At 36.0% G+C, this 20,747-nt stretch overlaps 1 protein-coding gene across 1 annotated transcript in view; it reads left to right on the top strand.

The window, feature by feature from the left end:
• Positions 1-12,848, top strand: part of LOC123880499 (potassium voltage-gated channel protein Shaker) — a 181,210-nt gene extending 168,362 nt beyond the window's left edge. The window contains exons 9-11 of the mRNA XM_045928651.1: positions 3,168-3,391; positions 4,350-4,689; positions 9,784-12,848. Of these exons, the coding sequence (XP_045784607.1) occupies positions 3,168-3,391; positions 4,350-4,682 (557 nt within the window). The 3' untranslated portion in view covers positions 4,683-4,689; positions 9,784-12,848. The remainder of the gene's footprint in view (positions 1-3,167; positions 3,392-4,349; positions 4,690-9,783) is intronic.
• Positions 12,849-20,747: the final 7,899 nt, after the last annotated feature.

Raw genomic sequence — 20,747 nt, 5'->3', positions numbered from 1 at the left:
GGAACCAGCTGAAACTCGGCGGTTGCTCTTTTCAAATATTGGATTTGCAATCATATTAGGTATATCATGTACAAAAGCGTGCTGTCCCACGCTTTGCTGGTGCAAGCCCCGAGTCAAATCCAGGCTCTATTATCATTTACATAATCTTCGATTGTAAATAAGCTTTCTTCAGGAGCATACTTTTAATATATTTTTTAAACTTGTGTATAGACAAGTTTAAAATTGATTGATTTTGTTATAAAAGATTTCGGATTTTCTTAATTTATCTGTTATTAGCACTTTTTACGATTAGACAAATAGACCCACGTGATAGTTTATACTATAACTTTAGTTTTCCTTATCTAACTTAAAAGATAAAGAAATGGCAGAAACCTTCTCGGAGAAATGCGTAAGCCCGATGCTTTAGACCATAGTAGAGTTAGGGAGTTAGGTTTTTCACTCATAGTTACCATGATTTCATTGTTAGTTCGTGGTAACACGGTCCTAGGGCCGCGTATAGTATACCTCTGATGCATTTCAGCTAGAAGCTTCTTGTTTACCTTTTAAGTCAGTTAAGAAAAAAAGATCGTTGTAACGTTAAGGTATAGATAGACATGCTATTACAAGTGTAAATTAAAAATTTATAACACCCCCGACAAGTTAAGGTTACAGTAACTAGAAAAGAGCTAATAACTTTCAACCGGCTGAACCGATTTTCTTGAATTATAGCTAAAAACACTCTCGATCAAGCCACCTTAAAAACAAAAAAAAAAAACAAAATTAAAATCGGTTCATTAGTTTAGGAGCTACGGTGCCAGACGGATACACAGATACACACGTCAAACTTATAACACCCCTGTTTTTGGGTCGGGGGTTAAAAATAAACTGCTTAAAACGAGCATACTCTTCAACTGTATACATTTGCTTGTGAAAAGCGTCCTTGCGATGCAGGTAGCATGCTACAAAATCGAACGACCGTCGATTTTTGACCATACTTACTAATAATAAGCATGCTAATTCCTAGCAATACATATGCACACACGCTACGTACTGGGTAGCTTTTGCTCGACAAAAATATTAGCTTTCGTGCTATAAATGAGAATGTCTTCCTTTACCTTTATTCCTATAAGCTTTTACAACCACTTCTTTCATTCACCCTTCGACGTAACAAAATAACAATGGATATCAATATCCATTCATAAGTCAAGTATAAGTATGTAAACAACCTATCATGAATGTAACAACAGGTTTTAGGGCGTACCTACATATCGGGAGTGATAGTAAAAGTGACCTTCGTTACACTAATCATTCACTAATAGTGACATTATTATTAACCCCCGACCCAAAAAGAGGGGTGCTATAATTTTGACGTGTGTATCTGTGTATCTGTCTGTGGCATCGTAGGTTCTAAACTAATGAACCGCTTTTAATTTAGTTTTTTTTTTGTTTGAAAGGTGGCCTGATCGACAGTGTTCTTAGTTATAATCCAAGAAAATCGGTTCAGCCGTTTGAAAGTTATCAGCTCTTTTCTAGTTACTGTAACCTTCAGTTGTCGGGGGTGTTATAAATTTTTATTTTACACTTGTTTTAATATTCCATCATCATCATGATCAACATATCGTTGGTCCACAGTGCAGACGGGTCTCCTCTCAGAATAAGAAAGGCTTGTGCCATAGTCCACCACGCTGCCCAAGTGTGGATTAGCAGACTTCAAACACCGTCGAAAATATTATGGAGAACTCTTGGGCATGCAGGTTTCCTCATGATGTTTTCTTTTACCGTTAAAGCGAGTGATATTTAATTGCTTGAAACGCTCATACCTCTGAAAAGTCAGAAGTGAATACTAGGCTATCACCACGTACTCCCATACTCCGCCGTAAATGAAATTCATAGAATTTTGATTTAAATTGTTGATTTTTTTTTGTTATTAGGGTTCCGTACCTCGAAAGGAAAAACGGAACCATTATAGGATCACTTTATTCTCCACTTGTCTATCTGCCTGTTTGTCTATGTCTGTTATGTATGTCAAGAAAACCAATAGGGTCTTTATAGGGTACTTATTTTGAAAACTGAAAACTGCCATACCCCTTTAAGGTTAGCCCGCTTCCATCTTAGACTTAGTATCACTCACCACCAGGTGAGATTGCAGTCAAGGGCTAGCTTGTATCTGAATAAAAGATAATAAAAAAATCTTGATCCGAGGTAGGCACGCACCCAAAAGTCTTTGTTTTGTGTCAGAGCTACAAAAGATTTCGCTAATAAGAAAAGAAACAGGAACGGAATGACAGCCGAGCTAGTTCATTGTTCTCCAGACAAAGTAGTGTCTCAGTCAGTTTTGTACAGCTTTCTTTGTTAAGGCTCTGCTTTGCGTTTCGAAAATCGTAGCTAGTTGAAAAACATCTTTTCACAAGTCCGAATAGTTGCCGTTGTGTTTAAACATAGAAATAAATTCAGCAAAGATCTTTTACACGCGACATTTTCGAGCTATTAAAGTACGACAAACGCAACTAAAACGAACGAATTATGAACGTCTTCGCACTCTGTATAGTGACTAAGTATGTATTAGCTTATTTTTATTGAGATTTCCTCACCCTTTGAGTTGAGCTGTGAATTTGGGCTTTATCTATCTCTAAAAGTGCTAATAAACCTGCTCATTCACTTATAACAACACAGGGCAATCACGATAGCTAACCGCTTCCTTGTCGGCGACGGGACAAATGTCTTACTTCTTTAGCGTTTAAACTATTGTGAGTGATTTCCATTATAAGTATCTAGATTGTTACGGCTATACTCACGTATTTAGTTGACGTAAGCCCGACTAGATCTGAATCCATCCGAAGTCCCTTTTCACAGGGACTCAGTGCGCTACGCGTCGCGGTTGATTCTCAAAGAGCGTAGCGTAGGCTATGTCTCTATGAATAATGAGCCTGGATGGGTTCGAAGCTATTCGGGCTCTCGTCGACTAAATACGTGTGTTGGTAAATTGGTGTTTTAGTAAATAAAATTTCTTTTAAATATTACAACATAAAAAATGGTCCTTCGAGCCGGATAACTAAGCCGTAACAGTCTTACTTCCTTGCTAAAACCTCACCATAATGTGTGTGCGTGTCCGTTGCTCTAATGTTGTCGTACGTTCCATTGACGTATAGGCTTAAAATTCAAACATGTAGTTACAAGTTTCAAAACAGTTTCAGGTCCAATCAAAAAGTCGTCTGTGAGCGACGACTCGTCGTCCGAGATGATGGAGCTAGAAGATTCTGTGCTGGTGGCAGATCCTCAGCTCGAGATCAGCATGCGGCGCTTACGTGAAGAGGAACGCCTCCTAAGAGAGCAGCAGGCCGCTATGGAGGCGTCTGGCAACACGGACGACATCGCAGCGCTGGAACATCAGGACTTATTGCGCCATAATCAAGTATGTAACCTGTTCTCATAAAAGCCTTATTCCACTCACTTACGTTATTAATGCTATTGCGAACTCTGTTCAATCTAGGCTATTATTAAATGTATTTGATTTAAGGACATGAATAATTTAAATTTATTTTTGACAATCGAAACAAAATTATACGTTACACTTGTTGAATGAATTTTATACAAGTTAATTGATGGTACTGGTCAGTGGTCATGTGGTAATGTGTACTGGCCAAGAGCATTTACAAGTAATGTAACAATAGTTCGGAATTCATTTTTGAGCATTACATTATAATGGTGCAGTGCGGAGAAATATACGCTATTGTAACAGTAATGTTTGAAGTTGTGCAGTCAGCAACCAGAGTCCTATAGTTGACGGGTGCAAACCTATCTTTGTTGCTAACTGTACGATCATTATTCATTAGAAAAGTGTGCAATGTAATTCTCAAATACGAGCTTTACATGACAACTAAGCAATGCAATTCTCCTGGTTGTACACAATACTAAACTCTAAGAGTTTTGCAATTGTACGTATTGTTTTGTACTAAAAACGTACCCTAAAATTACGGTTATCATGATAATCTTGTTGATAAAATATGGGGATGATGCCTATGTAAAAAATAAATTATTTCTTATTACTTAATTATTAAATAAGAGCGCTTTCCAAAATTCGTAAAATCCACATTCGTTGCTAGTTTTAAGTTTGCTATTTTAAATTATCGATTTAACTAAAAAAGTACGTCAAAATATGTGTATGGCGCCACATTCATGTATTTCATACGAGCTCCTTCCCTTACTAAGCGAGCGTTTTGACGTTTGGTAAAAACTAAAAATTGCTGATTTGAGTAGTAGAGTAGTCATCATCTCTATTATTGACTAATATTATAAAGAGGAAAGATTTGTTTGTTTTTATCGGTATTGGGACTTATGAGCTTTTGTGAAGTAATGGATCTGAAACACAGCTAAGACAACAAGAGCTGCTGAAGCAACAAGCTAAACTGGCGAAGCGGGCTACCAGGCCTGATGAACACCGCTGCGAGTTGCGTCGGCGGCCCGGCGCCTTGGCGATCGCGGCACACGGCGCACCCGCGCCCGCACACGGCGCCGCGCATGGCTCGGCGTTCGGCGTCGGCTACGGATCTGGAGTGGGGACGATGTACGGAATCGCGCCCGGAACCGTCTACGGACCGGGCCACGTGGCCGGCTGCGGCGCCACGCACGGCGGCGTCACGTGCAACGTGCGCGTCAACCAGCTGCACGGTGCCGCTGCCGAGGCACTGGAAACGGACGTCTGACCAACGGGTATGTAACATCGATGTGTATGTAACCTTTATCTGTCTATTCATCTTTTATGCCGTATGTCCTATTTTAAGGTGACGCTGTTCGCTGGAATGAAATTGCCAGCGCACGTGGGTAACCTTTTACTACTTCATATAACAAGTGTAAATTAAAAATTTTCAACACCCGCGACAAATCATTTTCAAATAAATAATTATGTATATCTAGGCAAGTGCATCTTGACAGCTTGACATTTGTCAATTGACACTTGAATATTATGAACCTAAGGGTTATCTAACCTTCTTTTCTACAAGATAACTAGAAAATAGCTGATAACTTTTAAACGGCTGAACCAATTTTTTTGGATTATAGCTAAGAACACTCTCGATCAAGCCACCTTTCAAACAAAAAAAAGTAAATTAAAATCGGTTCATTCGTTTAGGCGCCACAGACAGATACACAGATACACAGACACACAGATACACACGTCAAACTTATAACACCCCTCTTTTTGGGTCGGGGGTTAAAAATGTACCGGCTGGTGCCCTCTACCTTCCGCGTGGAGCCGAATGTTTTGTGGCACGATTATTTTCACCGAAATCAAGCGCGCGAAAAGGGTTGAACAGTCGTTTGGGAAAAGTATTTTTGATATAAAAAATACTATTTTTTTTATATTTTTTTTCGAATTGAAATATGCTTTATTTTACACCATCATATTACAATAAAACTTAAATCTAGCCTTATCTAATTACTATACAAATCATGCCCGCGTGGATAATACTAAATTGATTTCTGCAATGCAACATTATTTCAACTAAGGAATAAGTAAAAAATATGTCCCCCTAAAGTTAAATTGTTTAGAATTATCATACTGCTAATCTTATCTATTCACGCACAAAGTTGTCATAAATTTAGTGTTAAAATAAAAATCTTTCGAGGCTCACAACTTTAAAATCAATATTTTTTTCAATGTTTTATGTATCAATAAACCTATAGATATTGACGAGACAAATGGATATAATACTTAGTTTTGAACGTATAATATCAAATAATGTAGTTAGTGATCACCCTCCTACGTTTGTATGAAAAAATCACCGGATACATTATTTGTTCATGAACACATTTTAATATTTTTGTGGTTTCGGGTTTGTTTTAGGGTTTTCCCTTTATTGGTGCTATAAGAACAACCTACCTATTTGCCAAATTTCATGATTCAACGGGAAATACCCTATAGGTTTTCTTGACAAACACGACAGACGGACAGACAACAAAGTGATCCTATAAAAGTTCTGTTTTTCTTTTTGAGGTACGGAACCCTAAAAAATTCAATCAACTCGGTTCTGCTTGATTTCGCGCACCTCAAATCGACTTCAGCCTCTACACATAGCCGGCACTCAGCGAATGTGTTGGACCAACGTGAACTGGAGGCTTTATATTACGATTCAAACCGCGGAAATGCCGCAGACAGCGCAATGCAGTAGGTAGACAGATACCAAATCACGTATTTGTAGGCTATGTAGGTATTCTTGTTGTGAAATCCAAAGTGATCTGTTATGAACATAACAATATTCCCTTGTATCTGTTTCAATTCCCATTATTGTGAGGCAAGTAAAATAAAATAGTGTGTAGTAAAAAACTGAGTTTGTTGTGAGCTCTTCTCAGACTTGGGCGCGTTTGGAACCCTCGAAGCTTTAGTTTTAAGTTACGTAATTAATTATCACCACTATATCGTACGAATTTAACAATTTCGACCATCAAAGAGAGTACAATTGTACCTACTTTGAATAAATGATTTCGACTTTGACTCTGACTTTGACTAATAGATGTAGTTGCATTATATTTTTGCACACTGTCTGCGGCAGTGACTTGTGTTCGGTTCTAACTATTGCAAGTACTATCTATGATTTACCCACAATTTTGCAAAATAAATATGATTATGATTATTATGATATCCACGATAAAGTTAAAAGAGTCAATACTAAGAAAAATGTTTGTAAAAAGTATATTTATATATACCAACTATATATAACAATATAAATATACTATAGCAGGTAAATACTTAAAATACACCAAGAAACAAAAAATATATAAAACCTTGCCAACAAAAAATGTTTGAATTTTAAAACCGTACCTGTGCTGACGAACAGAATACACTTTATTATAAAATAAATTATTGCGCACGCTAACGACAACCGTGACATGGACTGAAGCTCTAGGGTGAAATTGATCCAGGGTTGAACCTCTATACATTTAAAGATTTAATTTTTTCAATTACAGAAATCAAAATAGTAAATTGTTTTTTACTATCAAGTCAAATAATTATATTGTAATAATGACTTCTATAAAATAAAGTTAAACCTAAATTAAAATTAAGAAAACATTAATTAAAATTTAATTTCAAAGAGGGGTTATTGAGTCAACCGGGGACCCAAGAGCTGGTAGCTACCTTGGACAAGGAATTAGTTTGGCAATCCAAAGGGGGCAATAGTTTATGCTGCCAGCATTTTAGGTATCTACAATGCCCCGCTGCGATGATCTCGATGAGGTTTTAGACTTAATTTAATATATTTTATTTTTAGTTTAATACTTCTTTTTAGTTTCAAATATAAATTTTAAAATAAATTAAATATTTTTTGACGATATTGGTACAAAGATTGCACCCTGGAAGAGACGTAGGCTACGTTTTATCCCGGTAAATCAAAGAGTTCCCAGGGAATTATTAAAACCCTATTATCTTCCCCGCGCCGTAAGCTGTCTGCATCAAATTTCAACGAATGGGTTAAACTGTTGGACCGTGAAAAGCTAGCAAACAGACAGACAGACACACTTTCATATTTGTAATATTAATAATAATATGGATTAAAAGTTTTCAAACATAGTCCAGGGTTTCCAACACAATGATTACTAAACGACTAAATTATAAAAATAAAATTTAATGTCATGTTGGATATACGGCATAATTCATTTTTTTTCTTAGAATACGGCAATTATCGATTGTCAGTACGGTAGCCCATCTGTTAGGAACAGCACTGTCATTGATCTAACTACTAGGGAGCTTATTATAAAAACGTAACTACACAATCGCGAAAAAAAATATTGCTAAGTTTATTTAGCCTAGAAGCGGTCATTACAAGTCAATTTTCATTTTTAATAGGTACATACTCGTACATTGTGACAGTCGTTTTCTTAAATTTATTGATGTTTTATGCACATACAAACTTATAACCCACCCGTAGCGTGGTAATAATTATTTAAATTTCAACCAGTTTATTCGCAAAATACTGAACATGATATCATGCATAAGGCAGCCCTGTTCTTATCGGGCCTGCTGCATTGCGCTAGTTATGTCACTTGTCTGAAACAAGCTTCTGTAGCTGTCTGATATACGTCCGGTTTTATATAACTATTCTTTAAAGCACCTAGCAACTGTACCTGTTATATAAGTGCTACCGGACCTGGCTTTGGATGCCGCTAGGTATGAATTATGTATATTGGTACCTTCATTTTTTTATACTCTTTCTTTTAAGGAGTTTTTTCCGTTTGGAATATGTCACTCAGTAAGGCCACATTATAAAACCACTTACTTGCGTAAGGCCTTCTTGTACAGCCGTAACAGAGCCCTAGCCTCATCCGACAGAGGTTGGGATAGGGCTCCATTACAGCCGTCAATCTGGCGAAGCCTGGGAATCGATCAAATCAACGGGGAATCAGCAATTCTACGCAGACGAAGTCGCGGGAAATAGCTAGTATTTTAAATAATTGTAAACGCCCACTGAGTTTTTGTCTTTATCATTTGTATCGGATTACTTAACTGGGAGAGCTTACTAACTTCTCTCCATGGATAGAATATAATATTACACTTCTACTTTTCACTGTGAACAAGTGCATTCTTTAGAGATAAGAAAAGTCTATGGGGCGGTACTACTTCGCGAGCATATTGAACTCCCGGGTTTTTTAAAGCTACGTTCTATCAAAAAAAATATCATTTTAGTTACTTCTTTAACTGAAAAAGATAGACGTTTAAAGAATCAAAACGTCGCGTCGTGTCGTCGGGAGAAACGAATATCATAGACAAGAATGTCCAATAGAGTGCTACGTACGTGGCGTAGAGGGCTACGGCGTAACTAACAAGTATTTTAACGTAAATCTACATAAATCTATAATTTTAAGATATAGGATTATAACTTTTTAATAAGCTGGGTAGTTGATTGATTCTTATATATTTTTTTTAAGATGTAAGTGTTGAAAAAAAAATGTATATACTCTATCCACGGAAAAAGTTAATATAACACCCTGTTACGTTATCCCATACAAATGACAGAGCCAAAAATCTCCGTGAGCTTAATCGTTTGAAGTTTTACATTGTGGTTCCATTCAGCTCCTTTGAAAATAATTTTTTTACGTATCATTTAAATAAATGGAGATTACAAAATATGTTCTTTTTAGTATTTAGTGTAGGGATGTGGATCTATAAAATGTCTATCCGTCTATCAATGGAGTGCTATCTCTTCTGCATTACTTACTGTCACGTAATAGGGAAGTGAATTACAAAAAAACCGAAATCTAACTATCAACATCATCTAAGAAATTTTTAATGATGCGGCGTTGTATATTAAAACATGCTCTAAATAAAGTTTCAAGCAACCGCTCAGTCCTCAATATTAAAAAAGTATCTAAAAAGTTTGATAATCCCAGAATATGGATTGAATGTAGTTGATATTTTGAACTATTTGAAGTATTGATTACATGCCCTTCTAAGATTAGAGGTCCATATTTATAAACGTTACTTATTAAAGCTAAAACAGCATTGGGACTTTAATTTACGAATATTATAGATAAAAATACTTTCATTGTGATAAAATAAGATCGATAAAAATTTGCTTTCAACTTAAACTGTCTATCAAAACAAAATACATATACACAAAATCTATTTTGTCATAATTTTCATATCGTGGAACTTGGTGAAACATGTATGCCCCAACGTGATTAGTCCCGTCAGGGTGAAAGCGATTTTGTCGTGTAGTCTCTATTCATGGTTACCAAATGTTTTCTTTCCGTAACGGGTATAGACCTGGGACTCGGCCAGCCCGATTTGACGTTTCACTCGTAACGTTCCAGGTAAGGCGAGCCGGGAAGAGGACGCGCACACAGTGTGGCGCGGCCGACTGCCCGCACGCTCGCCGCCCGCGTGCCACGTGTGAGCGCTCGCTCCGCGCACGCCTGACGCCCGAGCCGTCACAGGACACCCGCCAACCACGCCATAACCTTCTGCAGACGTGCCGAGAACTCGTCCGCCGACACGGACCGACCTGCAGACGCACGAACGAGTCGGAAGCCGGGAGCGGAAACCGGCGTGTTTGTAGATCCAAATAACCTGGTGTCGATCACTTATGAACTATTTCTAGGTGCTTAAATTTCAAGCGATCTTTTAGTTAATCGGTTAAAATCCTAGCAATCAAATTTTTAAACGACTTCTATAAATAAATCTTTGAATACGCTTGTACCTACTATGAGTGCGATTAGCCTTGGCCATCATTGTAAATAAATCCAGAAGGCTTACCTACCGCTTAGTACACTTTATACAATTCGATACACGTGTAATATTAGGTATGATAATTCAAACAAGAAAGGTGTAAGTAATCAATCAAAATAGGCCTACGATAAATCAATTCTGAGAAGCAACATGTAACCGCTGCATTTTGCGATATGCGAACCGTATCCCGGGTGCCTTCGCGCAATGCTACATTATGACGAGACAGCCGTGAAGGGAAGGCGCGATGACGCAGCGAAGCCTGCGCTCGCGCATTCGCATCGACCACTGATTTAAGTACTAGACGTTACACAAATTGGTGACAAACCCGTATGACTACTCCGAACAGAGCTCTGAAGCTGAACTCGATTAGAATACCGACTCCAAAAATGAGGCCACTGAGCCGCGCTCAACCAGTAGGTACGATCATAGTCTAAACACAGCGAGTCGATGCCGAAATGTAGTTGTCCCGACCTCTCGCAGTTCGCTCGGGAACGACTGACGAATCAGCTGTATTTCAGGCATCATAGCCGTGTCCACTCTGTCGCTGGGTCGCAATCGCTTCCGTGCTAGATCTAAATATTTTTACGATTCTAAAATAGTGTTTAGAGTCGGTCTGAGGTCCGGTGAAACGTGGTCTTGATGATTCTTAATGAACGAGGTTGTGATTTAAATATATCAACCTCGTGTGGTCAGGAAAGTAGTCGTAAGTTATTTATGTTGTTGACATTGCCGGTGTACACTTGGAAGCGGCCGTGGATCACTCCCCGTCCCCTGTGCGCTTGACACAGCCTCGGCCATCGTGGTGCACGCGACTAATTCAATATTACTCATAGCGTTTAACATAACATGCACATCATTGATGTTTCATAAGTTAATATTTAAAGGCTTTATTCATTAAAATATACAATGCTGGTGGGTTGTGAATAACGGAACGTTAGCGGCAGAATTTTATTTCGGTATGAAACTTGTACAATTTTAAGTTCGTCTGGCAAACGTTTCATGACCAAATTTCTAGTCAGTTTAATTAATACAAAAGTTTATATCCAATATAATTTGTTCATTAACAATTGAAGAATTACGTACATCATCTTATAGATATTAATGGTTTAATTGTTTGAAATGTCGCTGAAAGGAGGATGGATTATATTATTGTACTAGCTGATAATATTATAGACATATCCGATAAGAAGTGATTTTATACTAAATGTGTTTATTATTATTGAAGTATTTAATAGGATTACGGCTAACCGCGTTTGTTGATCGAGGCTTCTTTGGATCCACGAGAAGCTTTTCCTCTTGTCAATTTCTTAAATATCTATGTTTGTCTGTGGATCCATTAAAGCTTGCGCCTGAAATGCAAATTTTCTAATATTATAATTATTATATTATATTATACCTTGAACAAAAAATTAATAAGGCCTTCCAAAGGGGCAATGCTGCCAGCATCTTGGGTGTAATGCCTTGCTACGGTGGTTCCGTTGAGGTTTTAATTTATATTTAAGTTTATTTTATGGATTACTTTTAATTCTTATTGTTTTTAAGTAACATTTAAATGTTTATTTATTATTTATTTATTGACAATTAAAAAATATTTTAAATTTAAATATGAATTCAGAGAAGTATGAATTTCCTCTTCTTTCATTTAAATATTTTGAGGACACATAATTTTTTCTTTTACTACATTAGCTTCATTGATTTTTTCAATATCTTCTTTTGTTGACTATTACTCGATCTCGTTTAAAAGATATTCTCCCTAATTTACTTAGATACATTCCCCAGTTATGTATTAAAGCCTCAAAGGCCGTTAACTTAGACTTATTTAATGAATCCTTTTTAGTCATAGTCACTGAAATAATTTTTATCATATCATTAGTACACATGTCATAGTAAGTAAACATTTAAGTGAAAAGACATGATACTATTACGCCCTAGATTATAGTAAAGTTAGCATTCGCGTAGGAAGAGGTTCAGCTATAACAGATTACCGCCAATTATTTTTATAGCTGATCTAGATCTCTCATGTATATAATTCCTGCAAGACGAGACGAAACTCACGTAAGTACTGCTAAAAATACAAATTATAATCTACTATCACTAATACAATACACTGGAGATTACCGAATATATCAATATACAGCCAGAGATCACAGTAAATATAAACAAGCATATTCTAAATACAAATCGACTGCAATGCTGTGTATTTATTCGTTTTTAGGCATTGATTACTAAATATTAGAAATACAATAACATATGCTGCCAAATATCACAAATAGGTACGATCAGTATGTTATATTGAATTTGTGTTAAATCGGTGTTAGGAAATAAGCTTTATATTTAAATAGTTCTATCTTCTGGATGTAAGAGTAAGGAGTAAGGACGCTTTATACGATCACCTCAACGCTTAAATCTATCGCTTTAGGGTGATACAGATTACAGATTTTTATAGAACTGCCACAAGAAATCACGTGAGATAGTCAATAGAGGGGTTTCTAAGTCAAACGATGACTTGTACAGTGCTTTATTTCACGATTCTGCCGTCTAGATTTTTAGCAATAATATACGGGCCAAGATCCCAGTGCTGTCAGACATTATTTATCTTCTGAAAGATGTGGGATAGAGTAGTGCCAGAATGTACCCTTAAGAGGGCTCTCTCCGTCACTCGTTTCATATAATCGTAGTTCCAATTTCATTTGAATATTAAGCAACCAAAGTCCATGAAATTTTGCAGACATATTCTAAAAACTAATATCTATGTCTGTGGTTTTCCAGATTTCTGTTAAAATATTCGGTTTCAAAGTTACGCGGTCTTAAAAATTTTCATACAAATCTTTGAGCCCCTGTAATTTTAAAACTACATATTTTTAGAAAAATCTAAAACACCACAGACACAGATATTAGTTTCTAGAATATGTCTGCAAAATTTCATGGACTTTGGTTGCTTAATATTCAAATGAAATTGGAACTACGATTGTATGAAACGAGTGACGGAGAGAGCCCTGTTAACATACGCATATTTGCTGACTAGACGGCAAGTGCACACATACCAGCTGCTAAAGCTACGTAAAGATATCACTCAATATTTTTCATGTCTGAGTGTTGATTTTATATACATTTCTTGAGTATCATAGTATATAGTATAAAAATTATGACTCAGAGTTTAAGTATGAATAAATATTATGTTATTTTGTGAGCTTTAAAGGTACCTTTAACAGCTGTATATAAATTGATCTTTGGCACAAACTTGCAGATATGCATTACGTTAACAGGGCTCTCTCCGTCACCCGTTTCTGCTCGTTTCATACAATCGTAGTTCCAATTTCATTTGAATATTAAGCAACCAAAGTCCATGAAATGTTGCAGGCATATTCTAGAAACTAATATCTGTGTCTGTGGTGTTTTAGATTTTTCTAAAAATATGTAGTTTTAAAATTACAGGGGCTCAAAGATTTGTATGAAAATTTTTAAGACCGCGTAACTTTGAAACCGAATATTTTAACAGAAATCTGGAAAACCACAGACATAGATATTAGTTTCTAGAATATGTCTGCAAAATTTCATGGACTTTGGTTGCTTAATATTCAAATGAAATTGGAACTACGATTGTATGAAACGAGTGACGGAGAGAGCCCTCTTAATAGTGTACGCTAACACAGCTTTATCCCTCAAATTTTATTTCTCACGAAATAAGTAAGGTTTGGTGGTGCTGGGACCTTGCTCTAAAATCGGTGATGATTACTGATTATAAGTTAATTATAAGTTAAGTCCGAACTGCACAGTGCGACGAGTTTGACTCGCGCGCGGTTTTCGTATTTTTGTGTGTTTTTGTCCAAAACATGATTGTGGTGTGAAGTGCCCAGCAGACTGCAGAGTGTTAAAATACATATCTCAGAGCAATATAGGATTTAGAAAGGTACCATTTATGTCTTATTTTAGAGGCATTAATTTATAAAATTACGTTATTTTAAAAATTTAAATTGTGGACACAAATTATTTAGGTACCTATAATTTCATACAATTTGAAAGGTTATAAACCGAAAATTAATTTGATAGGTTTTCTGTGATATTTATTAACTTTAAAATTCGATTGTGCAATTTGCCAGTTTACTGAAAGAAGGGATAAAATACAATTATTACGATATCTATTATTTATAATGACGAAAAGCTACATTTTTCGAATAATTACATTTAAGCCTGTATATTTAAAGTAGGTTTTGAAGCAAATAAATTTATCGTTTCATAAACATGGTTATAGTTAAAAAGAAAATCTTAACCTAATCTTTTCATGGCAAATGCCTAATGGGCCTGCGCCCACCGACGACACTGCATGGCAAGGGCTTTTCATGTCACAAATAGAAATGTAACGAAATAGTAGGACAATAAAATTGAAGTTTCAATGATGGTTATCGTAGGTACAAAAACACCTAAGCATGCCATGTAAGCAGCCTTCGGAATGCCTTGATAGGTTTTATCAGTATGCTCTTGCATGTCGTGATATGAAGGATTCCATGCCATGCCGTGCCGCCAATTATAGGCGTAAGGAGGCGTACTAAATGTCTGAAAAGATGCTCGGTCCAGTATAGTAGTAAAAAAAAATCAGCCATCCCTCACGTCTACTAACTAATGTTTTGTTCTTAGAAAGGTATTGCTTCAGTACCGGTGTTTGAGGGTATTTTTGGGTAAGGTAAAAGAATCCGATGGACACCACAATGTCGAAATAATTACGCGGGTGACCGAGGCTGTCGCAAGTTAAGCTAGATGTGTCGATGTTATTGTTTAAGTGTAGAACATGCATGTTGTGTAATACCAATAAATCCAGCATACGGGTCCATAATCAGGCAGTCTGGCTCGTTAGCTCTTATATGACTTGCATGACAAAATATATCTGTATTATTCACAGTTTTTGACACGATATCGATATAAATCTAAATGTATAATATAATATATATTATAATTTTTGTTACATAAACCAACTCTGAAATATTTAGTACATACAATGGGTAGGTACGTAAAAGTATAATAAATTGTTGAAGGATCGATATTTCGATTTTGCAAACTGTGTCGATAGTAATTGTATACCCGTTGTATGCATTGTCACTAAACCACGAAATAATTCTACAGTCATTATAATTATTATTATTGACATGTTTCGATAACTGTGTCGTATATTATGTATACAAAATATTAGAATCGAAAAACTTATTAGGTTCGGACAAGATGGAAAATGATATTTCGCGTGAATTACTCGTGTTGGCCAAAATTATATATTTCTTTCATTGAAATCGATTTTTAGATCTTGATATTTGATAAGTGAAGGTTTAGTGTACAGGCGTGATATAAATATGGGCCCGATGCGACCAAAAAAAAATAAAAAACATAAACTATCTACTTATACATTTCCTATATGTACGTTACCTAATTATCTCGTTTATAAATATGGTTAATTTTTAGAAAATTTTATTGTATCGACGCCCAAATGGGAAAACATTGTATAGGCAAAGTTATATAATAAAAAAACATATTATTACTAGGTATTCCTAAAAACAGATTATTACAATGTTTTTGTATTTAGGGTCAATGTGACTGTGTTTATCATAATATCGTAAGTGATTCTGTTATCGTACAATTAAGTTTAGCAACTACCTACGTTTAATTGAATTATGTTCCTTTTACACTAAGGCAAGTAGGGAGATAGAGGATCTCGATTATTTTATTATTTTAACGAAAGCGGCTAAGGAACACTAAGGGGATGGACACATGCAACTACAATTTCACGTAACTAAATATATTATGTATAATCAAGTTTATGTAACCGATGCAATAAAGCGATTACTACATAGCTGTTTCCGTTGTTAATGATAATTATTCAAAGAACTTAACACTGTAGTTAGATAAAACACATAGATTTCGCTGAAGGAATCACGTTCTTCTCTTTACTCGAGAATTATCAATTTTGTAGTTAGGTATGGCGTTGGTAAAATTTTAAAAATTACCGCTGAATCTGCGAAGGCCGTGGCTCGATTTCGACTGTATGTGATACGGTCCTATAAAAATTGTAATCGGTAATATTATCTGTAAATTATATTTGTTTTAAGATTTATAGTAAGGGTATATCCGCAAACCTTTTAGCCGTGTGTGGGATATCTAAACTTATTTTAGATATATATTTTGCTTGTAAATTTCGGCTAAAAAGCATTGTCGGTCAAAACGATTGCATGAATTCTAAAACTCTAATGGGACTCAACATCGCTGTTAGCGAAGTGCATTTTTATATACCTACGTAGGAGCTTTGATGCGTATATTGCGCTTGATTCTATAGACGATGCAACGCAGAGGGGTTTTACTTGAAAAAAACCGAAATACCTGTCACATTGTCCTCAAGATTCTAACTTTCATATGACGTAATGCCCATTTATCACTTGAAAATATTTTTGGAGTTCACACATTGAACCTAAGGTCCGCTTGCACAAAGTTAAATAATGCTGTCACTTTATGGTAACCACAATATGCTTTTTCCAAAAAGTGACAGCTTTGCAGAATTTAACTAGATCAGTTTAACTGTCCCTAAGCAAGTGGGCTTAAATATTAATAATTATAATCTTTTCAAACCTGATTCAAGAAGTCTAACATTTAAAGTTTTAAATATACCTTACTAGGTAAGTACCTAATATTGCAAAATATAAATGGTGGACTTTTTGAGATGAATTTTTATAATCTAGGACAATGTTTCATATTCATAATAAACGAAATGACTGTATGTACTTAATTCGTCATTTGCAGAACCCTCTCCGTCCAGATTAAGGCGTGTTCATATTGATATCGGTCAAATAAAAAAAAATTTAAATGACTTTTATTTATCGTACACGTACTTTTCGATTCCCAATTATTTTGTTGATTTTTACCCGACTGCGGCAAAGTCAAAAGGAAGGGTTATGATTTTAGCAGTCTATGTATTTATGTGTGTATGTTTGTATCCAGATTCTGTGTGTTCCACCGTAGCGCCTAAACTACTGGGCCGATTTTGATGAATGAGGTGTCAATCGATTCGTCGTATACGTCCGGATAACATAGGCTACATTTTATACCAAAAAAATTGACAGTGGGGGTCTCCAGATTTTTTCTTTTGTTATTTTATCGAGTGGGGTGTCAAATGAAAGAGGAGCAAATTTTGAGTTCATAAATACAAATGTACTACAACATTAAAATATACTAAGCGACAGAAAAACAATTTTACTATAATATTTAGCGTTTATTAAGACGATCGCAGTCGGGTATTAGTTTTCAACTTTATCTTTTTTAACATTCCATTCATTTTGATGGTAGTCATATACTATACAGTACAGCCAGTGATGAGTAAAGGTGGCCAAATACCACCAACCGTTTTTCCTTATCAATTTCCACTTGCCTCAGTTTCCAACAGGGCCGGCCCGTCCGTGTAGTTTATTAGGCGATAGCCTAAAGCGCTCGAATTTATGGAGACAGCAAACATCGGACTATAAATGTGCTAATTATTACTATACCTCTTTTTCCATTCTGCATAAATGTACTTATTGCACTCCTTCTTACACATCCCAAACATGTTACAAACTTAAAATATCGTAACACCTATTCTGTATAAATAACGAAAAAATCGCTCGCTGCGTTTGTATATTATGTTCCTTGTTCGTTTGTATTTTCTACTTTGTTGATTTTTAGTTTCTGTAGCATCATCACCTATGGGCATCCACTGCAGGACGTAGGTCTCTGGAAACATCCACATGCCACAGTCTTGTGAGTCCAGCGGGTGCCTGCGTGCTCGTTTGAGGTCGTTTACCCACCTAGTTCGGGAGTCTTCCAAGTTCGAGGTCCCTATTCTAGCACCTTGGGTATTATCATATAAATAAACCTTCTCTGTATAAAATAATCACAATATTTGCGGTCGTTTCGCAGGGTAGTGATTTTATTAAAGTTATCTTACGGGGCGTCATATTCAGTCATTCGCCCAGGGCGCCGTTTTCGCTCGGGCCGGTGCTGGTTTCCATTCCATATTATTATATACTATGTATATATTTTATATGTATTTAAAATATATTATGATTAATTTTCGATAGCGATTGTGCTGATTTTATTTAGCAGATTTGAGAGTACCTATAGTTTGTTCAAAATTTCGACACCGCCTTACAATTTATCGCAACGGGATTAGATAATAAATAATGAGCGGTTTCTTCTAGTACATAATTATAATATTAAACCTCTTACATAAAAATTGAATAAGTGAATAAGATTTTATAATATTAAGAGCTTTTCCAATAGTATACAGATCAGATCTTATGAAGTTACGAAGTACTTAATCTGAAATAATCGCAAAAAATTATTATATAATATTTAATGTCCATCCAGTATTATTAGATAAATAAGTAATGGTGGATACCATTTTCTAGCTCCTATAGTACATAAATGTAACATAAGTTCACCAATTGGCCAACAAAATATCTTTTAGTAAGTACCTACTAGTTTAATGGTCTTCGTTAGAAAATTAGGTCCCCTAACATAAATATTGACTTATTAGATCTCAACAAATAATTTATCTACTTATATATTATAACAAATATTCAAATTCATTTTCAAGACAATATTTATAATTTGATAGCTATCTCTGACGATTAAAGTGGTAAAGGTAATCAGTTATTTTAATTTTTTAAAGCATCTCCTAATTTTTCTTATTCGCTTCGATAAAATTATATATTACAAGGTAAAATATATTTTTACTGATTTATTTAAAGAAAAAGGAGCCTGTACTTTTTTGCAGAGTTTTGGAATTCATATAAACGTGCGACCCGTGAAACAAGTAAATACCTGTTACACTTTACATTTATGAAAGATTTTATTGAGCGGGGCGTGGACTGCAGACGACTCTGTATGCATACCTACTAAATCTAGTTAACTAAGCTATCTATAGGGGTACATTTGTGCAATGTTTACTTTCATGTACTAGGTAGTTCAAGGTGGACAGTCTCCTTTAACTTTAAGGGAAGTTTTGGTTCTAATTTAAATATTAACCAATGTAACTAAAAATTTTGCATCTTTTAATTGTTAACGCAGACGATTATAGTTGATTAGTGTGATATTGCTAGTGGAAGTTGGAACACAGTTCGAGGCATGTCTTGTCTCGCCGCCGACTAGGAAGCGACTACTTATATCCAATTTTCTCGCTCAACAAACGTATAATAGATCATCAACATTAATAGCTGGTCGCCGCTGACTGTGCGGATTGCCAGCGAGAATTCTCTCTACACTTGTTTTTGCAGCGACAAGAGCTATCAAAGAAAAACTCGCACAGCGAAGCGTTGGCGGTCAAACCACTCGCGCAGTTTGCGTAGAGAAAAAAGTAACGGACAATAATTACCCGTCGCACTTGCATCCTCGCTTATCGTCTAGCAAAAACTATCCCAACTGCACACTCGCTTCGATGCTCGCCAACTCGTTTCTAGTTTTCAGTCCAACTCGTTTTTCGCTAATCGTCGGCGGTCGGACAATAATTCGTCGTTAACGTCGCGATTAGCAAGCGAGTGAAAAGCGAGCTTTCATGAATATTTCCACGTATGGCTCGAAGGTAGGTACTGCTCACAAATGTTCCCCTGATAGTAAAACAACAAGACCCATCCATGCGTTAATCTTATGATATTACCCATACAAGTGTCCATAGAGAGTCGGCGGTAGTACCTTTTTGAGTAATTTTTATTATTTTACTTTAATGGAACATTTTGCCAGCTTTAATGTACTGACGTAGTGTGGTGCAGTTGCGTATCAAACAAATATTGTTAGTATCGTGTGCCAACAAATTACATTGTAATTATTGTGTTAGGTCAAGAGCTAAAAGTTGTATCATAGTGAAAGTAAAGCAAAATAAACTGTGGTTTTATCTATATTGTCTGTACAGTATGTAATGAAAACAATTATCTATTCTCTTGAGGATAATTATTTTGATTGCAAATCTGCTCGAACGATCGATCTTATTCAAAAAAAAAAACAGTCAAACGTGAGTCAGACTGGTTCAGTAATTTAGAATGCTATTACTGTCTCAAAAACAAATTCCTTTTATTTGACAGATAATGTAGACGTGGCCTAAGGCTTTCTTTTTACCACTTTGGCTTCACTGCGAACTCCTTACTATGAGTAAAGAGCGCACCACGATATAAGTTCGCGAACGTAGCTTGAGTAGGTACCTAGTAATTCATACCCAGCTTTCTAAATTTTCGATATTATGAGAAATCAATTATTATCAAAACGTATTTATAAAATCAGGCGATTATCCGCCGTGACTCACAACTGTGCCACATGACGTCACCGCAATGATCCCGGCTAGGCTCTTACACTGCGTGAAACGTCCATTGGACGATAGGTTCTGTACAGTCTATTCCGTCAATCTTGAGAGCAGTATGAGATAGAGAAGACGCCAGATTATCCGTCAGTTACAGCAGTGTCTGTGGCAAAAACTGGCAGCAAAACCGTTCATCTAATGGACACCTGGTACTTTGGGTCAGTGTTAACCAAGCGACAAACTAATCTCGCA

Source organism: Maniola jurtina, chromosome Z, assembly GCF_905333055.1.
Source record: "Maniola jurtina chromosome Z, ilManJurt1.1, whole genome shotgun sequence".
Lineage (NCBI taxonomy): Eukaryota > Metazoa > Arthropoda > Insecta > Lepidoptera > Nymphalidae > Maniola > Maniola jurtina.
The sequence above is the reverse complement of the archived record's forward strand: the minus strand, read 5'-3'. Positions and strand labels throughout refer to the sequence as shown.